Raw genomic sequence first — 19,620 nt, forward strand, 5'->3', positions numbered from 1 at the left:
AAAAAAGACTCCAGGTACTAAATCTTTGTGCACTCCTAATTGCATATTTGTAACTTTTTAAAAATAACCTATTCACTATAAGGATTCTTTTGCATGTGCTGTGCTGTGCTTAGTCGCTCAGTCGTGTCCGACTCTTTGTGACACCATGGACTGTAGTCCGCCAGGCTCCTCCATCCATGGGGATTCTCCAGGCAAGAACACTAGAGTGGGTTGCCAAGCCCTCCTCCAGGGGATCTTCCCAATCCAGGGATCAAACCCAGGTCTTCTGGGTTACAGGTGGATTCTTGACCATCTGAGCCACTAAGGAAGCCCATTCTTCGGCACAGAGATTTCTTTATTTTAAATTTAGTGAATGAGAAAATACGAGTTCTTCAAAGTTCATCTTATGAACAACATTCACTGAAGATAGTGACAGTACTATAAATCAGGTATCTGATATGGGATCTGTACCCAAAATAGGTAAAGAACTCTTACAACTCAACAATAAAAAGACAAATAATTCAACCTACAAATGGGAAAAGAATTTGAATAGACATTTCACACACAGACAGACAGACACACACACACATACATACTGCTGGGGAAAATGTAAAATGGTATCGCCACTTTGGTAAATAGTTTGGAATCTCCTCAAAATGTTAAGCATAGAATTACCATATGATCCAGCAATTCTACTCCTAGGTATATACCTAAGAGGATTAAAAACATATGTCCACATTTACAAGCACTTCATAGCAGCATTATTTATAACAGCCAAAATGCTGAAACATCTCAAATGTCTATCAACCGATGAATGGATAAGTAAAATAATATGATACATTCATACAGTAGAATACTAAGCAGCCAAAAAAAGGAATGAAGTACAAGGTACAACATGGATGAACCTTGAAAACATTATACTGAGTGAAAGAAGCCAGACACAAAAGACTACATATGATATGATTCCATTTATATGAGAAGTACAGTAGAGGTGAACCTATAGAGATATAAAACATATTAATGGTTGCCAGAGGCTGGAGAGAAGAAGAAATAGGGAATGACTGATAATGGCACATGTTTTCTTTTTGGGGTGATGAAAATGTTCTGAATTAACAGTGGTGATGGTTGTGCAGCTGCATGAATATACTAAAAACTACTGGTTATACACCATAAAAGGATGATCTGTATATGTGAATTACATACTGATAATGCTATTTCTCAAAAAGCATCAAACAGTAGAAATGAGAATTCTGGTAAAATCAGTGTTAAATAAGAAAACTTCAAAGTTTAGAACTAAAATATACTTGTGTATTAATTTGTTACCTTCTATTTAAATTCTTACATGCTTTTAAGAATGTATGGTCATGATGTAAATCACAAGTTTCTCAGTCTTTATCCTACAGGGAAAAGATGCCTCAATACAAATCTGAATTTCAAATTTTCCTTTATTAAAGGATAAACCAAATCTGTAAAAATATCCAAATTCAAGGCCAAGTCAATCATTTATGTCTATCTAAGTTAGATGACTAGAACATCTAACTGTCTGCAGATGGTATTCCTCAACAGCTGCCAGAAGCAGACACCCACAGGCACATCTGCAGCTTATGCCTCACCTTCATGCACAGCTCCGCCTTGTCAAAGCCCATCAGCATGTTGATAATGTCAAACCCAGAGGTAGACTTATTCTTTTGATGGACTCCTCGAATGAGTGCACACAAGGTCTGCAGAGATGAGAGAAAGAATTCTTTCTAGAAAGAAAGTCTCAAAATGAAAAGGGCATTGGATCAGTAGCCTCACACTACAACCTCAGAACCTTCTCCTCCTATAGCTGACAATCAACTGCTCTATGCTCTGAGCTCCAGAATACAGTCGGGGTCTTAATATGTGCAAAATCTAGACATGAAAAGAGGAACAGTATCTGAAACTGTTATCTTTTTTATTCTTTTCTGGCCATCCTCTTTTTAAAAATTACACTGCAGACAAAGATTGGAAGGTGATATTCAAAAATAAGAAACTGTTTTTGAGCTTGAATCATAGGGTTGATAGACCTTGCCCTTATTTAAAATTAATTTTACAATTTACAAAATAGTTTATCATCTTTAGTAATTATTTTTAGTAACTATAGAAGACCCTGTATGATAACAACTGATCAATTTAAATCTTAAAAATTCATTACAATCCCCATCTACTACTTACTAACTGTGTGAGCCTGGACAAATCAGTTAACTTTTCAGTGCTTCATTTTTCTCATCTATACAATGGGATAATAATAGCATTAATCTCATAGGGATGATGTGAAGACTATGTGAATTAATACTTAGAATAGTCCTTGGAACTTTGTTAAAATTCCTGGACTAGCCTGGAACTTAACTTTGTTAAAGCTCAATAAATGTCAATTATTACAATAATGTACTATAATTCTATGGTTCACCAAGTGACTTAATGTCAATATATTTCCACTGAACTAAAAAGTTTACAATTCATGCCCCTAGAGCAAGTCACTGTAATTACAGGAAGTACAATTTCCAACTTTCATTTCAATTTGCAATGAAGAGGTCCCAACAACTGTGATGCTCAAAATGTAGAATTTACTGTCCAAAAGTTAAGAAAGATACAGGATAAACATGGTCCTTCTTTCTGGGGCATCAGCTCAAAAGGTAATTTCTACATTCTACAAGTGAGAAAACCGGAGCTCACAAAGTGATCTGTCCAACTTTTAAGTTAGAAACTTAAACCCAATCTACCAAAAATTCCAATAAAATTCTTTACACTGTCATGACTTCTTCATATTCTACGCTTGCCAATCACCACCCTAGGTACTCAGCTCAATCTAAGCTACACTGGAGCTACTAAACTATAAACTTTAGAAATTTTGGGGAAAAAAAAATTTTTGCCCCTCACTCTTTCAAAATAATTTACTTCTAGAACACTACCTGCCAGGCACTGATCTACACACTAGGAACAAAATATTGAATAAAACCATCTTTACCCTCAAGAAGACTATAATGTATTCCACCAGCTCAATGTTAGGCATAACAGTAATTCAAGAAATAATTATTCATGAATCTTCCACATGATAATGCCACTTAGCATTAAGAACAATGATTCTTAATGTTTTTAGAGTTACCGACCCTTTTGAGAATCTGATGAAAGCCCGCTCTCCAAAAAAATGTACATATACACATAATGTACATATACACATAAAATATTACATAAAACTACAGGGAGTCAAGGACCTTCTGAAACCTCAGAATAAGAACTCTTGATCTAGTGAGAAAATACTGTTTATATAAGAAAACACTATCTATTTAATTAAGAAAGTCTCATGATTTTTGCTGTAGACTAAGCACCCTTTCTGGAGTTTCTTCTCTTTTACTTTCCTTCAAGTAATAATAAAAATCCTGTCAAACAATCCACCTTGGCATTAGATCAAATTATACAAATGGACAAGATTACTACTATAGACGTACATTTGTTTAACTAGGAAGATAGCTAAATAAAACATAGCACAGATGTTTGGTTACTTAAAGAAATAAAGGGAAAAAAAGCCTCAAGCCTAAGGGTAATTTTAGGTTCCTCAAGTTCCAATAGATGTATTACAGTTTATAAACAAGACTTCCCCATTCTCCCAGCCATGTACCTGCAATGCATTAACCACTCGAATTGGATGTTCCTCTCCCAGAGCCTGGATGCAGTGTTGAAATAAGCAATTAATATTGTCCTTGATCTTCATTAACTCCTCACCATCAAGAGATTCCAACTTGCCTTCTAGGTACTCTAAATTCACCTAACACGGAAACAATAAGGGCCTGAGTACATTTTTAGTGTAGCACCTAGAACACATGTGAAGGCAATGTCAGTTACCAGAAAATCCACAGATGCCCTGAAGTCTTACCTTCATGAGAAAGAGCTCCTCCCAAAACCGAGGACTGCACTTACTAGGGTCCTCTGTCTGAAACCAGAAGATAAGTAGATTCAATATACCCAGCTAACACCAAAGCATTAAGAACACATTTGAAAGAGTCACTATATGCCTTTCATAGGGTCAATCTTACCTCTCACAATTAACTCTGAAAATGCTTGGTCATTCCAAACAGCTGTAATGGGGAACAATTTGGGGGGGGGGTTCCACAAATGGAAGACATTGTGCATGGATATATATTCCCTGCACCAGAAGTTAAATGACTCAAAGAATCTCCCTCAAATCTTCCTCTTCTTAGCGAGAAGTGAAGAACCAGTTAGTCATATTCTGATACATCCCCACTGTACTTTTACGGGTGCTCAGTTTTCAAGCCCATTCACATACATGAAATACAACAGCCCAGTGAGCCAGGTAGGGTAAATATTATCACTATTCTCCTTTTAGGAAAGAGAGTCCACAGAATTACACAAGATATGCAACTCCTTTTACAAGAGTAACATGTTTTACACATTTACATGTACTACTTACGACCAAGATTTCAGAAGTTAAATATATATGCAGGGTATTTAATTACTCTAAACTTCCATGAAGGGGTATATTTTACAACACTGGCCTGGACCACGGTCAATACACAGTTCTAAAGACCCAAAGAAATCCCCGATCTAATTGCTAATAATTCCTTAGTCATCTCATAGTGTTGGAGGATGAGACAACCTAACTAAGAAATTGTTCTATCCACTAACAACTTGAGTCAGAATGTAACAGTGCATCTTTTTAAAATATCTGGACCAAAAAAACAAACAAAAAACAACAACAAAAAAACCAAAAAAAAAAAAAAAAAAATATCTGGACCATAGAATTCTAGGGCCAAAGGGAACTTCTAAGGACATCTAGGATAGAAAGGTCCTTAAGTCAAATCATAAGGAAGACAACTCCTAAATATATTCAGAAAGAGCAATCCTCTTTTAATTGTTTTACCCAGCAAGAGGCAACAATCTAGAAGAACAACATAATAACAATCTATGTTAATTAACACATGATCATAATTTCTACTATGAGAGAGCTTACTCTCACCCTTGTTCTCTTTTTCCCTCTGAAGAACTAGAAAGTAGCAGGCAGAGGTGAGGTTAATTCTCATTTTGGAACAAGAAACTGAGTCAAGCTGTGAAAAATGTCAGAGCTCCAGGCCTTACCATGAAGATCTCATCATACATCAGCACCACTTTTTCCTTCAGTGGTTTTTTGGAGGCTGAAGATTTCCGGAGCAAACCCCCTCGTTTCTCTACCTGTGCCATGGTGAGAGAATCTGTGAAAGAAAGCCACAGTTGGTGCTAGAAATGCTAAGATGTTGGAGAGAGTATTGAAATACCTCTCGATGGGAAATTTTTTAGGAAGAAGAAATGATAAATAGCCATGGTATAGATTTTGTGCATTTGTCCAACATCCCCTCCTCTGACCAGGTAATTTCAAGGTTTAAATCATAACTTGGTCTATAGCAAAACACATTTTACATCCTTAAAACATGTCAGTGGACAAGACTTAAAGAAGATCCAAAACCAAGCAGGAAAGTGTAACTAGCTCCATCTGCAATAGGTCTGGTCATATATTTGAGGTTGATGGAGGAAAGGCTGCGAAGCACACACTGCCCACAGACTGCTGGTGAAGTTAAATTTCAAGTATTGATTGAGCTTAGGACCATTAAGGCAGGAAGTGTGCTGCAGACTGATGTACTCCATTGATTTCCCCAAAGTAAGTAGGTCCTCCTCACTGCAAAGTACTTGGCCTTCACTGTCATATAAATCACTCTGGACTTGACTGCCTTCAGAAATTCCTCTGCAAAGAAACCCAAGGAAGAAAACAGTAGTTAAAAGACCAAAAATTAATCTAAAAATAACCAAATATAACTCCCTTTAAATTTAATTATATGTACACATATATATAACTTCAGTGTATTTTTTAATTCTCTATAAAAGCAGTTCCACAAATCATGCCCAAATTTTCCCATCTTGCTTCAAGGAATCCTCAATTTTTTCCAAGTGAGAACTTGAAATGCCACAGGTCTCCACATGGATTTACACATTCTCTCACTTCCCCAACTTTTTCTTCTGTTGACAAAATTCCTCTCTTTCCCTTAAATCTTAGGCTTTAGTTGTGAAACTTAATTTTATCCAATGGCAAGTATGGATGGTAGTAAGGAGACTGATTTCACTTTCAGACAAATCCAAAGCAGCAGAAAACTAATCTTGTTCAATGACATTTGGAAAATATACACTATGTTTCAAATTAAAATCAAAACTTCAATAAAGAGATGAATCCAACAGCATAAAAGACTCTGTCTCAGATATCATCTTTCTCTAATACGTATAGCCCCAAAGGAGATGCATTTTTGAGCTCTAAAAGCACAGAAAATGTCCTCACTGGATGTTATGCATCCTTAGCACAGGGACTGTATCTTATACCTTTTTCATAAGCACTTGGTTCGCAGTAAATGCTCAGTATATGCCTGTCACTGAGAAGTCCTACGTCTAACCTAAAATTTTAGTTAGACCTATCTCTATCAAAGCCTCACTATAGACCTCTTACTCCTTTATGATCCAGGAAAACTGAAGGAAAAAATAACAACAACAAAAAAAGAGAAGATTCTTTCAGGCAATTTACACTGTATTGATCATCGCTTTGCCTTAAAGCATGAAATAGAGGTTCCATTCAAAACATTCCTGTGTCTTTTAAATAGGTTGTCAAGAGGAAGATGTCCTTATCGGGGGAAAATAAATTGGAAATCAAGAGGATCCTATTAAAATAAATCAAAAGCAATGCAATTCTAAGCTTAGTGGATATAGATCTTTCATGTGCTCAGCTTCAACCAGTTGATTAACAGGAATAGTGGAAACCAAAGTCCCTGGATGTGAAAAGCACATGTTTACAAACATCTCCTTCTGAGGATTTATAATTAGGTTACAGCTAATCAATGTCCACCCCAAATCTAATAAACTCACTTTCTCTATTTCGGAATCAATACTTTCTAATAAGCAAAAGGGAATAGGAGAGGAAGGAAAAACAATTTCAACCAAAAGTACCAAATTTCCTAAGAAATTAAATTATTTTCATCACTCTCCTTCCATCTGGAGCAGGGGTAAATTCAACAAAGGGCCTCAACTCATTATTCTCTGTCATCATCACAGACACCTGGAATTTACCACCCAAGCTGTCTGAAGTGTGACTAGAAACTGACAACATAAAAGTCCCCTCCTTTTGCCAGCACTTCTACCCAGTGAGCACAACAAAGAAGGGTATTTCTAGAATGCAGACTAGAAGAAGTGTAGAACTCTTAAAAAAGTCTTTCTGTGAAGACTGGGCTCCCAAATTTGAAAGTAAAATATTTGACTGGTAGAGCAGTAAATTGCAGTACATCAGTAATGTAAGTGTAATCTGTTTATATCCTCCCAGTGTTTCTTTCCTCTTTCACAATCCTCCCCTATTGTAGAGAGAACCAGCAGCAGCTGAGCAGCAGCCAGACATAACGGAACAAACAGCAGAACTGAGACTAGAACACAGCTCTCCCAAGCAACTAGATGACACTGAGTAAATCATTGTGCTTCTCAGTTTCCTTACAAGTAAAACTAGAGGACTGGACTAGACATATTATCTTATGAGTCTCTCAGCATCCCTGAAATACCATAAGCACAAAAAGGAACACCTAAATACTAGAAAGCTCTAACTGAGGCACTAAGGAGTTACAAAAAGGAAACTCCAAACTGGATCCTCTAGCTCAAATCTATTAGCAGAGACAGGCACAGAACAACCCATGAAGTGTTAGTCGCTCAATCCCATCCGACTCTTTGTGACCCCATGAACTGTGGCCCACGAGGCCCCTCTGGCCATGGAATTTTCAGACACGAACACTAGAGTGGGTTGCCATGCTCTTCTCCAGGGGATCTTCCTGATGGAGGGACTCAACCCAGGTCTCACATTGCAGGCAGATTCTTTACCATCTGAGCCACCAGAACCATGAAGAAGTGAAGTGAAGTGAAGTCGCTCAGTCGAGTCCGACTCTGTGACCCCACGGACTGTAGCCTACCAGGCTCCTCCGTCCATGGGATTTTCCAAGCAAGAATACTGGAGTGGGTTGCCATTTCCTTCTCCAGAACCCACAGCACAAGGCAAATCATGAGAAAGTAATAAAGTACAAAGAAAATGCTGTGGACTACAAGGAAGAGAAAGAAGCATTCTATGACTACACTATAACCTCTGTTGGTCTGGGCTTTTAAATCCTTCTAGTGAAGGAGCAAACACAGCAAAGCCACAGCAATCCCACAGAAATGTCATCTTAGGCATGAACACAGTTTCTGAGAAATAAGATACAGTAGACAAAGTAATAAAAAATAATCAGGCAATTTTTCAATGCTAATTTCACCTACCACCAAACTTAGGAATGGCTTTAAATCCCCCAAACTCAATGGTAAATCAATGAAGTCTTTCATTCCTAAACCTCAGGAATTGCTGGTCCCATGACCTGCATACAACTTCTCTCTGAAAAACCCAAGTCATACAATAACAACTATATCTTAAAGCAATCCAGCTACAGACTTCTTAAATGCATGTCACTTCACACCCCTACAGCATAAAATAATTAAATATCAAGATTTTAAAACCTAAAGTCAAAAAATAAATAAATAAAACCTAAAGTCAAATACTTCCAGTGTTTCACAAGCAAGGAATGTTAGTTACACTTAACAAGTTACTCATTTATTTTATTGTCTTCTTAAGCATATATGCCAACTCTAGTATCAGAAAATTAATTTAATAGAAATTCACTCTGATTTCCAGAGTGATCAGTTAATCTATTAAAGTCTCGGTATTGTATCTACATGAGATGATGAAGGTTAAAAAACTAAATCTATTGAGGTAATCACAATATACATAAATCAAACCATCATGCTGTACACCTTAAACTTACACAGTAATATATGTCAATTATTTCTCAATAAAACTGGGAAAAATATCTAAAAAAGTCTTCGGTCTTAGTCCCAACTATTATACACTCATTCTATAAGTTTCCTTTCTCTTCCTGGCTTCAATTTTCCAATATGTGCTGGACCGCAAGAAGGCTGAGAGTCAAAGAATTGATGCCTTCGAATTGTGGTGCTGGAGAAGACTCTTGAAAAGTCTCTTGGCCTCAAGATCAAACCAGTCAATCTTAATCAACTCTGAATATTCATTGGAAGGACTAATGCTGAAGCTGAAGCCCCACTATTTTGGCTACCTGATGCAAAGAGCCAACTCACTGGAAAAGACCCTGATGCTGGAAAAGACTGAAGGAAGGAGAAGAGGGTGGCAGAAGATGAGATGCTTAGACAGCATCATCGACTCATGTGTGCCTGCATGCTCAGTTACTTAATGGTGTCCAACTCTTCACAATCCTATGGACTACAGCATGTCAGGCTCCTCTATCCATGGAACTCCCCAGGTAAGATTACTGGAGTGGGTTGCCATGCCCTTTTCTAGAGGATCTTCCAGACCCAGGAATAGAACCTGCATCTCATACATCTACCTGCACTGGCAGGCGGGTTCTTTACCACTAGCACCACCTGGGAAACCCAGCATCACTGACTCAATTGACATGAATTTGAGCAAACTCTGGGAGACAGTGAAAGACAGGAAAGACTGGCATGCTACAGTACATGTGGTAGCAAAGAGTTGGACATGATTTACTGACTGAACAACAAACAACAGCAGAAGCCATGGCAAGAATGTGCAAAAAAGGGAACCCTGTGCACTGCTGGTGGGGATGTAAATTGGTACAGCCACTACAGGAAATAGTATGGATGTTCCTCAAATACTAAAAATAAAACTACCATATGACCCAGCACACCCACTTCCATATATATCTGAAGAAAATAAAGTCACCATCTTGAAGAGATGCACTCTCATGTTCACTGCAGCATTATTCACAATTAAAAAAACCATGGCAATAACCTAACTGTCCATCACTGGACAAATGGATAAAGAAAAGGTGGTATATACATACAGTGGAATATCATTCAGTCATAAAAAAAAGGAAATCTTGCCATTTGCAACAACACAGATGAATCTTGAGGGCAGTATGCTAAATGAAATGTAAGACAGATAAAGACAAATATTGTTTGTTGCATGTGAAATCAAAAAAAGCAAAACAAATAGAAATTGAGTAGATTAGACTGGTGGTTGCACAGGGGATGGGGAATGGGGCAAATGAGAGATGCTGGTCAAAGGGTACAAACTTCCAGTTGTAAGGCAAGTAAGTTCTGGGAATCTAACATAAAACCTGGTGACTGTAGTTAACAATACTGTATTATATATCTAAAAGTTGCTACATTAAATATTAAATGTTCTCACCACAAGAAAAAAAGAAAAAAAGTGACCATGTGAGGTAATGAATGTGTTAACTAACTTATCATTGGTAATGATTTCACAATATATATGTATATCAAGTCATTATGTTGTATACCTTAAAGTTATACAGTGTTAAACATATGTGTGTGTGTGTTAGTCACTCAGTCGTGTCCAACTCTGTAGGACCCCTTGCACTGTAGCCTGCCAGGCTCCTCTGTCCATGGTATCCTCAAGGCAAGAATACTGGAGTGGGTTGCCATTCCCTTTGCCAGGGGATCTTCCCGACCCGGGAATTGAACACAGGCTTCCTGCACTGTAAGCAGATTCTTTACCATCTGAGCTAAAGTATCATATCTCAACAAAATAGGAAGAGAGTATGGAACGGCTCTCTATAGGCTTTCAGGGTAATGGTCTGGAGTTTTAGGTTCATATTTGCAATGGACTGGTAGCAAGTATCACCCTCACTTCACTGCTTGATGAGGCTCTAAAACACTAGTGTAGGTAGATGCTCAGAAATACACCTCAAAACATTTCAACCAGAATGGAAGAAAAGAACAAATGGAAAGAAGGAAAATTAATAAAAATAAATGTACCCACCATCCAGAAGAAAAAAATATGCACAGATCAGGCATGCATTCATTCATTCAACAATACTAATACTGATCACTTCAGGTGCTAAGCATTAAGGGTACAGCAGTGAGCAAGACAAACAAGATCCCTGCTTTCAGAGTTTTCATTCTAGTAGAGGAAGAAAGGCAACAAACAACTTGAGACAATGATAAGCATCTTGAAGACAAATTGTCTAGGGGGACTACAGATAGCAAATTAAAGAAGGACTCTAAGAAAAGTGATAGGAGGACTGAGATCAGACTAACAAGAAGAAAACAGCCATGTGGTAATCTTGAGAAAAGTGTTCCAGATAGAGGCAATAGTAAATTCAAAGGCCCCAAGACTTGAACACACTTGGCATGTTCAAAAAACAGAAATGCCAGGGAATTCCTTGGCAATCCAGTGGTTAGTGCTGCGTGCTTCCACTGCAGGGGGGCCAGGTTCAATCCCTGGTTGGGGAACTAAGAACCTGATGCCACACATCACGGCTAAAAAAGAAAATGCCAGAGTGCCTAGAGTATAAATATTCCTTTTTTGAAAGGCTTTTGTAAAGCCTATTGAGTGTGAGTTTTTTTAAATATACGAAGAGAATTCAAATGTCCATTAGCAGCAGAATGGGAAAATTATATTATATATATATGTGTGTGTGTGTATAATATATACAGTAGAATACTATACAGAAATTTTATTTTATTTTTTTATACAGAAATTTTAAAGAACTATTGAAATAATATTGATAAACTAACAGATACTGAATAAAAAATGTCTGAAAGAAACAAGTACAAACTAATGATTTCATTTATATGAAACTCAAAAAGGTAAAATTAGTCTGTGGGAACAGAGATTAGAATAGTTGTTACCCTGGGCAGGGAGATGAATGGGATGGAGTGTAAGGTAGCCTTCTGAGGTGCCAGAAATGTGCTATGTATCTTGACCTGAGTGGGAGCCATATAAATATGTACATGTGTAAAAGAATTATCAAGTCATACACTTCACATTATGTATACTGTTCCTCGATCCAAAATAATGTATGTGTTCACATATACATACACATATGTGTATATATATATATATATATATATATGAAATTTTAACACTACCCATGCAGAACATTAGAACAAAGCCTAATAGGGACTCCAACTTGCACACACAGGACACTGATCTAAAATAACCACTGAAGAACTGACACTTATTTAGCACTTATTATAGACCAAGCACTGTCCTAAGCACTTTATACACATTGTTTTATCCTCATAACCTATGATCCAGGAAACTTGACAATAAGGAAATTAAAGAATGAAGCGGTTAAAAAACAAAAATAAAAAAACTTATCAGGATAAGTGAAAGTAGGGACTCAAACCCAGAGAGCCTGATGTTTGAGTTCAGCCCTTAACCACTATACTATACTGAGCAGAGATGAACATATGTGGAGTAACCTACACATAAACAAAGCTACATCTGCAGAGAAACTGAAGAGGTTCCAGGTGAGTAAGGAGGAAGAGTACATCCTTGCTGGCCTTAATGAACAAACTGTAGAGTATCCAGATATCTTGAGTTTCATCACTTGTTTGCCTGTAGGTAGATGTGCCATCCTAAGAGAACTATCTGCTACACGCATATGTATATAAATATGGATAACGGTGAAGTGAAAGAGAGAGACAAATCAATGAAGTAGTAGAAAACTTAGAAGGAAAAATTGGAGAAGACTCTGAGTGTCCACTCAAGTTGATAGATGTATTCGGTATAATAAATGGAAAAAAAAACCCTGAAATATATTGATATCCACTACAGGATCTAATTGATACTACATTTTAATTGAGCTAGGGCTTTCCTGGTGGGTCAGATGGTAAAGAATCTGCCTACAATGCAGGAGACCTGGGTTCGATCCCTGGGTTGGGAAGATCTCCTGGAGAAGGGAATGGCAACCCATTCCACTATTCTTGCCTGGAGAATGCCATGGACAGAGGAAGCCTCGCAGGCTACAGTCCATGTGGTTGCAAAGAGTTGGACACAACTGAGTGACTAACACAACTTAACTGAGCTAAGTCAGTGCTCTGAGGGTAATTCTCCACTGAAACTTGATTATGAATGGAAAGATACTATAAAACAAGACAGAAAGATGAAGATGCTTTACCCCTGCAGAGCTGTGATCACACGTTCCAGAATCTCCTGGCATGCCTCCTGGAAATGTAGACTCCTAAACCCCTCTCCCCACTACTGAAACAGACTTTTCAAGATAAGAACTAGAGGTCTACATTCTAATAATGACCCCAGTCAGTGGTTCTGAATTGGGGTAATTCTGGCTCCCAAGGGACATCTATTGATGCCTGGAGCTATTTTGGGTTGTCACAACTGGGAGGGGAGGTACCACTGGCATCTACTGGGTAGAGGCCAGGGATGATGTTAAACACCCTAAAGTGTACAGGACAGTTACCACACAAAGAATTATCTGGGCCAATAAGTCAATAATGCCGAGGTTAAAAGACCCTGCCCCAAATAACTCTGATGTTCACTAAAGTTTGAGAAGTACTCATCTAAGCCTTAAAACAAGCCTTCAAAAGAAAGTAGCATCTGGACAGACTTTTGAGAGGATGAATAACACTTCTGCCATCTCCGGGACAGGCACTGGAGCAATCCTCAGCTACTTCCACCTCATTCTCCCCGTATTACTCACCAACACCATCCCCTTTTCTCAGGATCTTAGCCCCTGTTTGCCCATCTGTGAAAGATCACTGTGGAACACATTGACTATAGTAGTCCACAGTGCCTCCTGAAGGAGATGAAAATCCTGTCTGCCCAGAAGTTGTGGCTGAGTCAGATAACACCACTCCATTCTGATCATGAGACATTCACCCAATACACAAAAGGAGACAATAAGTTTACCAAGTCAAAAAGAGTCTTCTGACTCTCCTAAAAAATTTCCCTAGTTCCTCTAAATGTGAGGGTTTGTGTTTTTAATTTTTAGGCAAAAGTTATCTGCTCCCTATGTCCTTCTGCAAGGCATCCCACACTCCCGTGTAAAACTATAATGCAAGGCATTTTTACCTTCAAATCCCCACATTTCATTTCTCAAACTAGCTCCTGTATCGCCTCTTCCTTTCTGAAGGCCCCAAGGATTTAGCTCACTAATTGGATTCACAAATTCATGATCCACATGACTCCCTGGCATACCTTCCCTCAGTAGCATGGGACACAGGTTCCCCTGAGTCTACCTCCAGACTGGGTCTGAAACCAGCATGTAACTCCTTTCCGTTTTAATGGATTTTTACTGCTAGTCACTTCAAGTCTTTTATATCCCCAAAACGAAAATAGAGTGAGACCTGAATTCTTAAAGCTGCCTCTCTAAATCCCCTTCAGGTGGTCTTTTTTGTGTGTGTGTGCCACACCACACGGCATGTGGGATCTTAGTTCCCCAACCAGGGATCCAACCCTTCCTCCCTGAAGTGGGAGCGCAAAGTCTTAACCACTGGATCTCCAGGGAAGTCCCCCTAAATTCTCTTCATAGAGAGCTCCACGACAGGCCACAACCCTTTTGTTCTATCATTTGTTTTAATTACTGGGGATGGAATTCATCATTCATTTCTCCATATCTTTCAGAGCATAGCCTCCCACTCAAGGTGGTATATAATAATAAATACTACTACTGAGTACTTACTATATACTTGGTACTATTCTAAGTGATTTAAATATACTGTATTAATCCTTACAACAAGCAAATGAAGTAGGTACTAATACCATAATTTTACAGTGAGGATTTTACTTTGCCCAAGTAATAAGTAGTAAAGCCACTAAATCTTTCTGGTAGCTCTATGAGAACATTGTGTTAGTGCAAAAAAAAAAAAAAAAAAACCAAGTGCTTACTAGTAGAAACTTTCAAAAATCTAGATTCAGTTAAAATTCTATGGAAACTCCAAACTGATATTCATTCATATCACATTCCCACTTTACATCTGACAAGCATCACCCCTATTTTCTAGATGCTAGGACAGAACCAGCCTGATTCAGTAATAAGCACATAAGCCACTATGGGGCAGCATTCGTATCTTGTGTGTGTTCCTATGCTCTGTACAGTGTTTACCTCAGAGTGGGTGTCTAGCCTACATCTGAAAGTGGAATTAACTCATGTGACTTGCCCAAGACTAAGCAGCAAGTGGCAAAACCACAATTTCCCCAATCTCTACTCTGGGTTATGGGTCATAGTCTGCACCTACTAGAAGTGAAATAGCTTCACAGAAGAGAATTCAATCTGGTCCTATCAGAATCTACTAAGTCTGCCTACTTTCACAAATTAACAATACAGATGAAGAGGTTGAAACAAACATGACTATCTCAGGTTCCCTTTCAAATGATTTTACATAAGGAATGCACTTGTACCTTCAGAAGGAGGAACCAACTTCAAACTGACAGGATTTCAGGAAGCTGTGATTGAAAATCACCTTTTTCTGACAGCTCCCAGAATGAGAATTTATTGTAAGATCCTCTTCTCAAGAGCAGGAGCTCTTCTAAATTAATACTGTCTATCTCCTGCTCAAGCCCTGAACTTCCTCAAGCAGCACAACGTCACTTACACCTTCTTCATCTCCTTTCCCGTTGAACAATACAAGCCTCATGAATACCACCTACCACCTAAGTATAAAATGAAAATTATAAGACTCCCATAATCTTCTTAAAGGAAAGCACAAAAGGTAACAGCAACCTAGCAAAGTAAATTGATTTCCTGTTGGCTCAACAACTAACACTTACCAAGACCTTATAATAACATGAGCATGGTCTAAGGGGAAAAGGACACAAAATTAGAGGTATGGTCCCTGCCTTGAGATGCTCACTATAAAGTCAAAGAAGTGCCTATTCAAATAATTCCTTATAAAGAAATAGACATTATTTTCCCAGGAGCTTTTTCATGTATGTCCTTCCTCCAAACTACTGTCAAAATATAAAGCTCACCAGGCCCCCTTATTTCCAGCTGCCTACTAACATGTCCATGAGTATATCCCACAATTAACTTGATCTCAGCATACCAGACTATCTCCACTATACCTCTTTCTATAGCCACCCAACCCTTTAAAAAATCTGCTCTACTTTTTCTAATCCATATCCTGGTCAATGAAATTCCCATTTACCCAATTTCTCAAATTAGAAAGCTTAGCCCACTGTCTCTCCCTAAACAGTCACTAAGTCCTATTGCAGCTATCTCAGAAATACTTCTAAAATCCATTCCCCCTCCTCTCCATTCCCACTGCCACACTTGATTGAGACTCTCAGGCAATTGCAACAACTCTAGTTAGTCTCACTACCTCATTTCTCCATTACTTTAATCTGCACTTCTGTTGCTCCCTAACATTAAAAAGTTCCAGTGGCTCCCGGCTCTCTTTTCAGTCTCACCTCCAGGCAATTTCCCCACCACACATTTTGTTTCAGACAAATTTAGACATTATTTTTACTTATTTTAATGTTTTTAATATTTTAATTTAATATATTTAATACTTTAATATTTTAAATTATTTAAATTTATATAATTAAATATTAAAAATAAATTAATACTTTAATATTTTAAATTATTTAAATTTATATAATTTAAAATATTAAAAATAATTCAATACTTTAATATATTTAATATTTTAATTCTTTTTAATTAATTGTTTTATTTGTTTATTTATTTATTTATGTCAGACATAAATCTGACATTTAAACGTCAGGTTATTTTCTTTCCTGACTTCCACCATGTCTTTGTTCATGCTGTTGTCTCCAACTGGAATGCCTTCCCTTACCTGCCCAAATTCCTTATAAAGAAATAAGACAGCATTTTCCCAGGAGCTTTTTCATTTTCCAACATCCAACTCAAATACCTCCTCCCTGCAGACTGCCCTGACTCTCCAGGCAATGGTAGTATTTCCTTCACATCCAATAAATTCCTCTAAATGGATATGTAACACGCAGCACTACAACTTTCATGTGAATATGTCTCTCTGATGTTCTTGAGGAAAGACAAGTCATCTTTCTTTTTTTTAAAGTAAGAAGTGGATTTATCTTGAGAAACACACTCCACAGACAGTGTGGACCATCTCCGAAGGCAAGAGGCCTGATACTCATATATCTAACCCCAGATAAGTGCTCCATAAATGTGTGTTGAATAGAGTTCACCCTCATATATCCTGGATCAATTTGTTATTTGGTTAGTTTCCCCAAATTTTATGGATTTCTGAACTTGGCTCTATATAAAAGTCTAACTTTCATAACACTGCTTTGAGTTTTCAAGAGGTTTTATTATTACTATTCAAATGTCTAACGAGTATATGAATTACAATGCCTAAACATCCTATGAAAATGCCTTAAAGGCTCCCCTGTTCGCTAAGGAAAGATTAAGAGTACTCGTTCACAATCCTAACAAGAAGAATCATCCTTTCTTCTACATTGATCTGATATCTGGAAAAGCCCTCACACAGAGGTACCGTGCACACAAGACCAACTGAAGGCACACCGAAAATAATTCCAATTAACTTGAGCTAAATTAACAGCAGACAAAAACCCTATTTGCCCTCCTTTACAAAGTCAGTGAGAGTACAGAATAGCAAAGAAACAGCTCTCACTACACGCAAAACTTTTCCTGGAGAGGAGGAACTGGGGCGGGTCAGATGATCCACATTTACTGGGCCCTGCCCAAACCTCTACTTCTCCACGTCGAGAGGCAGCACTCCTCAGCCTCCCATAGTTCTCCTTCCCCAGGGAACCAGCTTTTATTTCCTGTTTCTTACCTACACCTTACTGGGAACAGGTTCGTTTCCCCCGTTCACACCTAATTAGCGAGAGAAAACATGGTAGCTTTGTGTGAAGGGTGGGCTGAAGCTCGACGGCGGAGACTGTAAAGGAGGACAGGATGGAGCCCTTCCGGGACACCTGAACACTCCAGCACACAGGGCTTCCTCTAGCCCTTCTCCGGGGTCTTACTCCGCGCCCTCACCTCAGGGCCAGGATGGGGTGAACGACACTCGGATGGGGTGAACGCCACTCGGTTGGGGTGAACACAACTCTGGTGGGAACAACCTGGGAGAAAAGCTCTCAAGGTAGCCTGAGGAATCCGGGTCAGACTCGTGCCGGGGTCAAAGGTCAGCGCCTCGGCTGCCAGGAGAGCCCCCCAGGGACCCGAAGCGGCACTGGAGAGTTAGAGGGACCGGCTGCCGGAGGAGCGCTCGGCTTCTCGCTCCGCTCCGCCGTTCGGGGCCCACCCTCCCCGCCTCACGCAGCCTCCGCCCGCCTCAGCAGCTGCCCTGCCTCCCTCCCTCTCCCAGCGCAGTCCCCCCGGCGAGCGCAGGCCCCGCCCCCAGGGCGGCTTCAGGGCCAAGGCCTAGTATGGCAGGACCCGCAGAGGTTGGCCAGGTTCGGAAACCTGCCCGGGCCGGCAACGCTTACCAAGCCCCTGGCTCCTCCTCCACCACCCGCGCCGCTCCCGGGTCCACTCGCCCCCGACGCCACCGATACCGCCGCTGCTCCGGACTCAGGGACGCGCTCCCGACCTCCCCCGACCCTTCCTCCGAGCCCGTCGTGTCCCGCTGGGTCCTAAAGCCTGCCGCTGATAGGTTCGCCGGCGCCCGCTGCCTGAGGCTGGCTCGGACCACGATTCCCAGCAAGCATCACAAAGACTACGATTCCCGAAATGCACCGCGAGAAAGAAATTAGCAAAAGGAACCTGTATCAGGAGTCTACTGGATACAAGTTGAATTAGCAGTTTCTTTAAATATGGCAAATTCTGAAATCGGCAAATTTTGGGAGGAAGATGATGTTTAGGAAATGTCTATTAAATATTCAGGCAAAAGTATTTAGTAGACGTTTGGATATCTTCTGTTGGAATTCTGCAGAGATATCTTGGCTGTAGATAAATATTTTGGAGCCATTGTCCTAGTGGTAATGGTTCAAGCCACAAGAAGGAAAGAAGTGGTCTAGGAAGAGGGTTAAAAAATAATAATAATAATGCGGGGTGGGGGCATAGAGAAAAGGGCCCCAAACGGAACTTTAAACCAGCATTTAAAGGATGGTGGAGAAAAAGGAACCAATAACAAAGTTCTGGATATAGCACTATCTAAAAAGGAGGAAAATTAGAGGGGAAGAAAATGCTGTGGAAACTACAGGAGAGACTTTCAGTAAGGAAGTTGTCATATGTCTCAAAGAGAAAAGGAAATTAAAATACCTTGGAGACCTCAGGAAAATCTGCTTCTGATAAGTAGTGGTTTGAGAAATGAATGGAAAGAGAGAAAGTAGAGACAACAAATGCTAAATCTGCAAGAAACTTGACTGTGAAGGGAGAGAAATAGGGGTGACAGTTGGGGGAAATAAGAATGAAAGAGTGGCTTCCAAAACAGGACAAACTGGCGAGTGTTTCTATGTTGAGAGCTGCTACTGCTGCTAAGTCGCTTCAGTCGTTTCCGACTCTCTGCCACCCCATAGATGGCAGCCCACCAGGCTCCTCTGTCCACAGGATTCTCTAGGCAAGAATACTGGAGTGGGTTGCCATTTCCTTCTCCATACTGAGAGCAAGAGGACAAAATGAGGCTGATGAAACAGATATGGATGCAATTCTCAGGAAAGTTGTGCAGAAAGGGAGGGAGGGGAAAGGCTCATGAAAGGCTCATGGACTGGACTTGGAGGACAGAAGAATACTACAGCATCTGAGAAGGCAATCTGGGGTGGAGAGAACTCTTGCATGTCAATTTGTAGGTGCTGAAGAGATTACACACAGACTCAGT

At 39.4% G+C, this 19,620-nt stretch overlaps 1 protein-coding gene across 7 annotated transcripts in view; it reads right to left on the minus strand.

Annotated features, from left to right (window-relative positions):
* Nucleotides 1-18,385, minus strand: part of ARMH3 (armadillo like helical domain containing 3) — a 174,786-nt gene extending 156,401 nt beyond the window's left edge. For 4 of the 7 annotated variants that reach the window (XM_020897833.2, XM_070470063.1, XM_070470066.1 and 1 more), the window contains exons 1-5: nt 18,290-18,385; nt 5,095-5,207; nt 3,875-3,931; nt 3,620-3,766; nt 1,593-1,700 (exon numbers count right to left, since the gene is read on the minus strand). In XM_020897833.2, the coding sequence (XP_020753492.1) occupies nt 1,593-1,700; nt 3,620-3,766; nt 3,875-3,931; nt 5,095-5,196 (414 nt within the window). In that variant the 5' untranslated portion in view covers nt 5,197-5,207; nt 18,290-18,385. Of the gene's footprint in view, nt 1-1,592; nt 1,701-3,619; nt 3,767-3,874; nt 3,932-5,094; nt 5,208-17,634; nt 17,726-17,840; nt 17,924-18,289 lie in introns of those variants that run through there. The other 3 variants (XM_020897830.2, XM_020897832.2, XM_020897831.2) reach the window with 3 other exon arrangements.
* Nucleotides 18,386-19,620: the final 1,235 nt, after the last annotated feature.

Source organism: Odocoileus virginianus, chromosome 7 (genome assembly GCF_023699985.2).
Source record: "Odocoileus virginianus isolate 20LAN1187 ecotype Illinois chromosome 7, Ovbor_1.2, whole genome shotgun sequence".
Classification (NCBI taxonomy): Eukaryota; Metazoa; Chordata; class Mammalia; order Artiodactyla; family Cervidae; genus Odocoileus; species Odocoileus virginianus.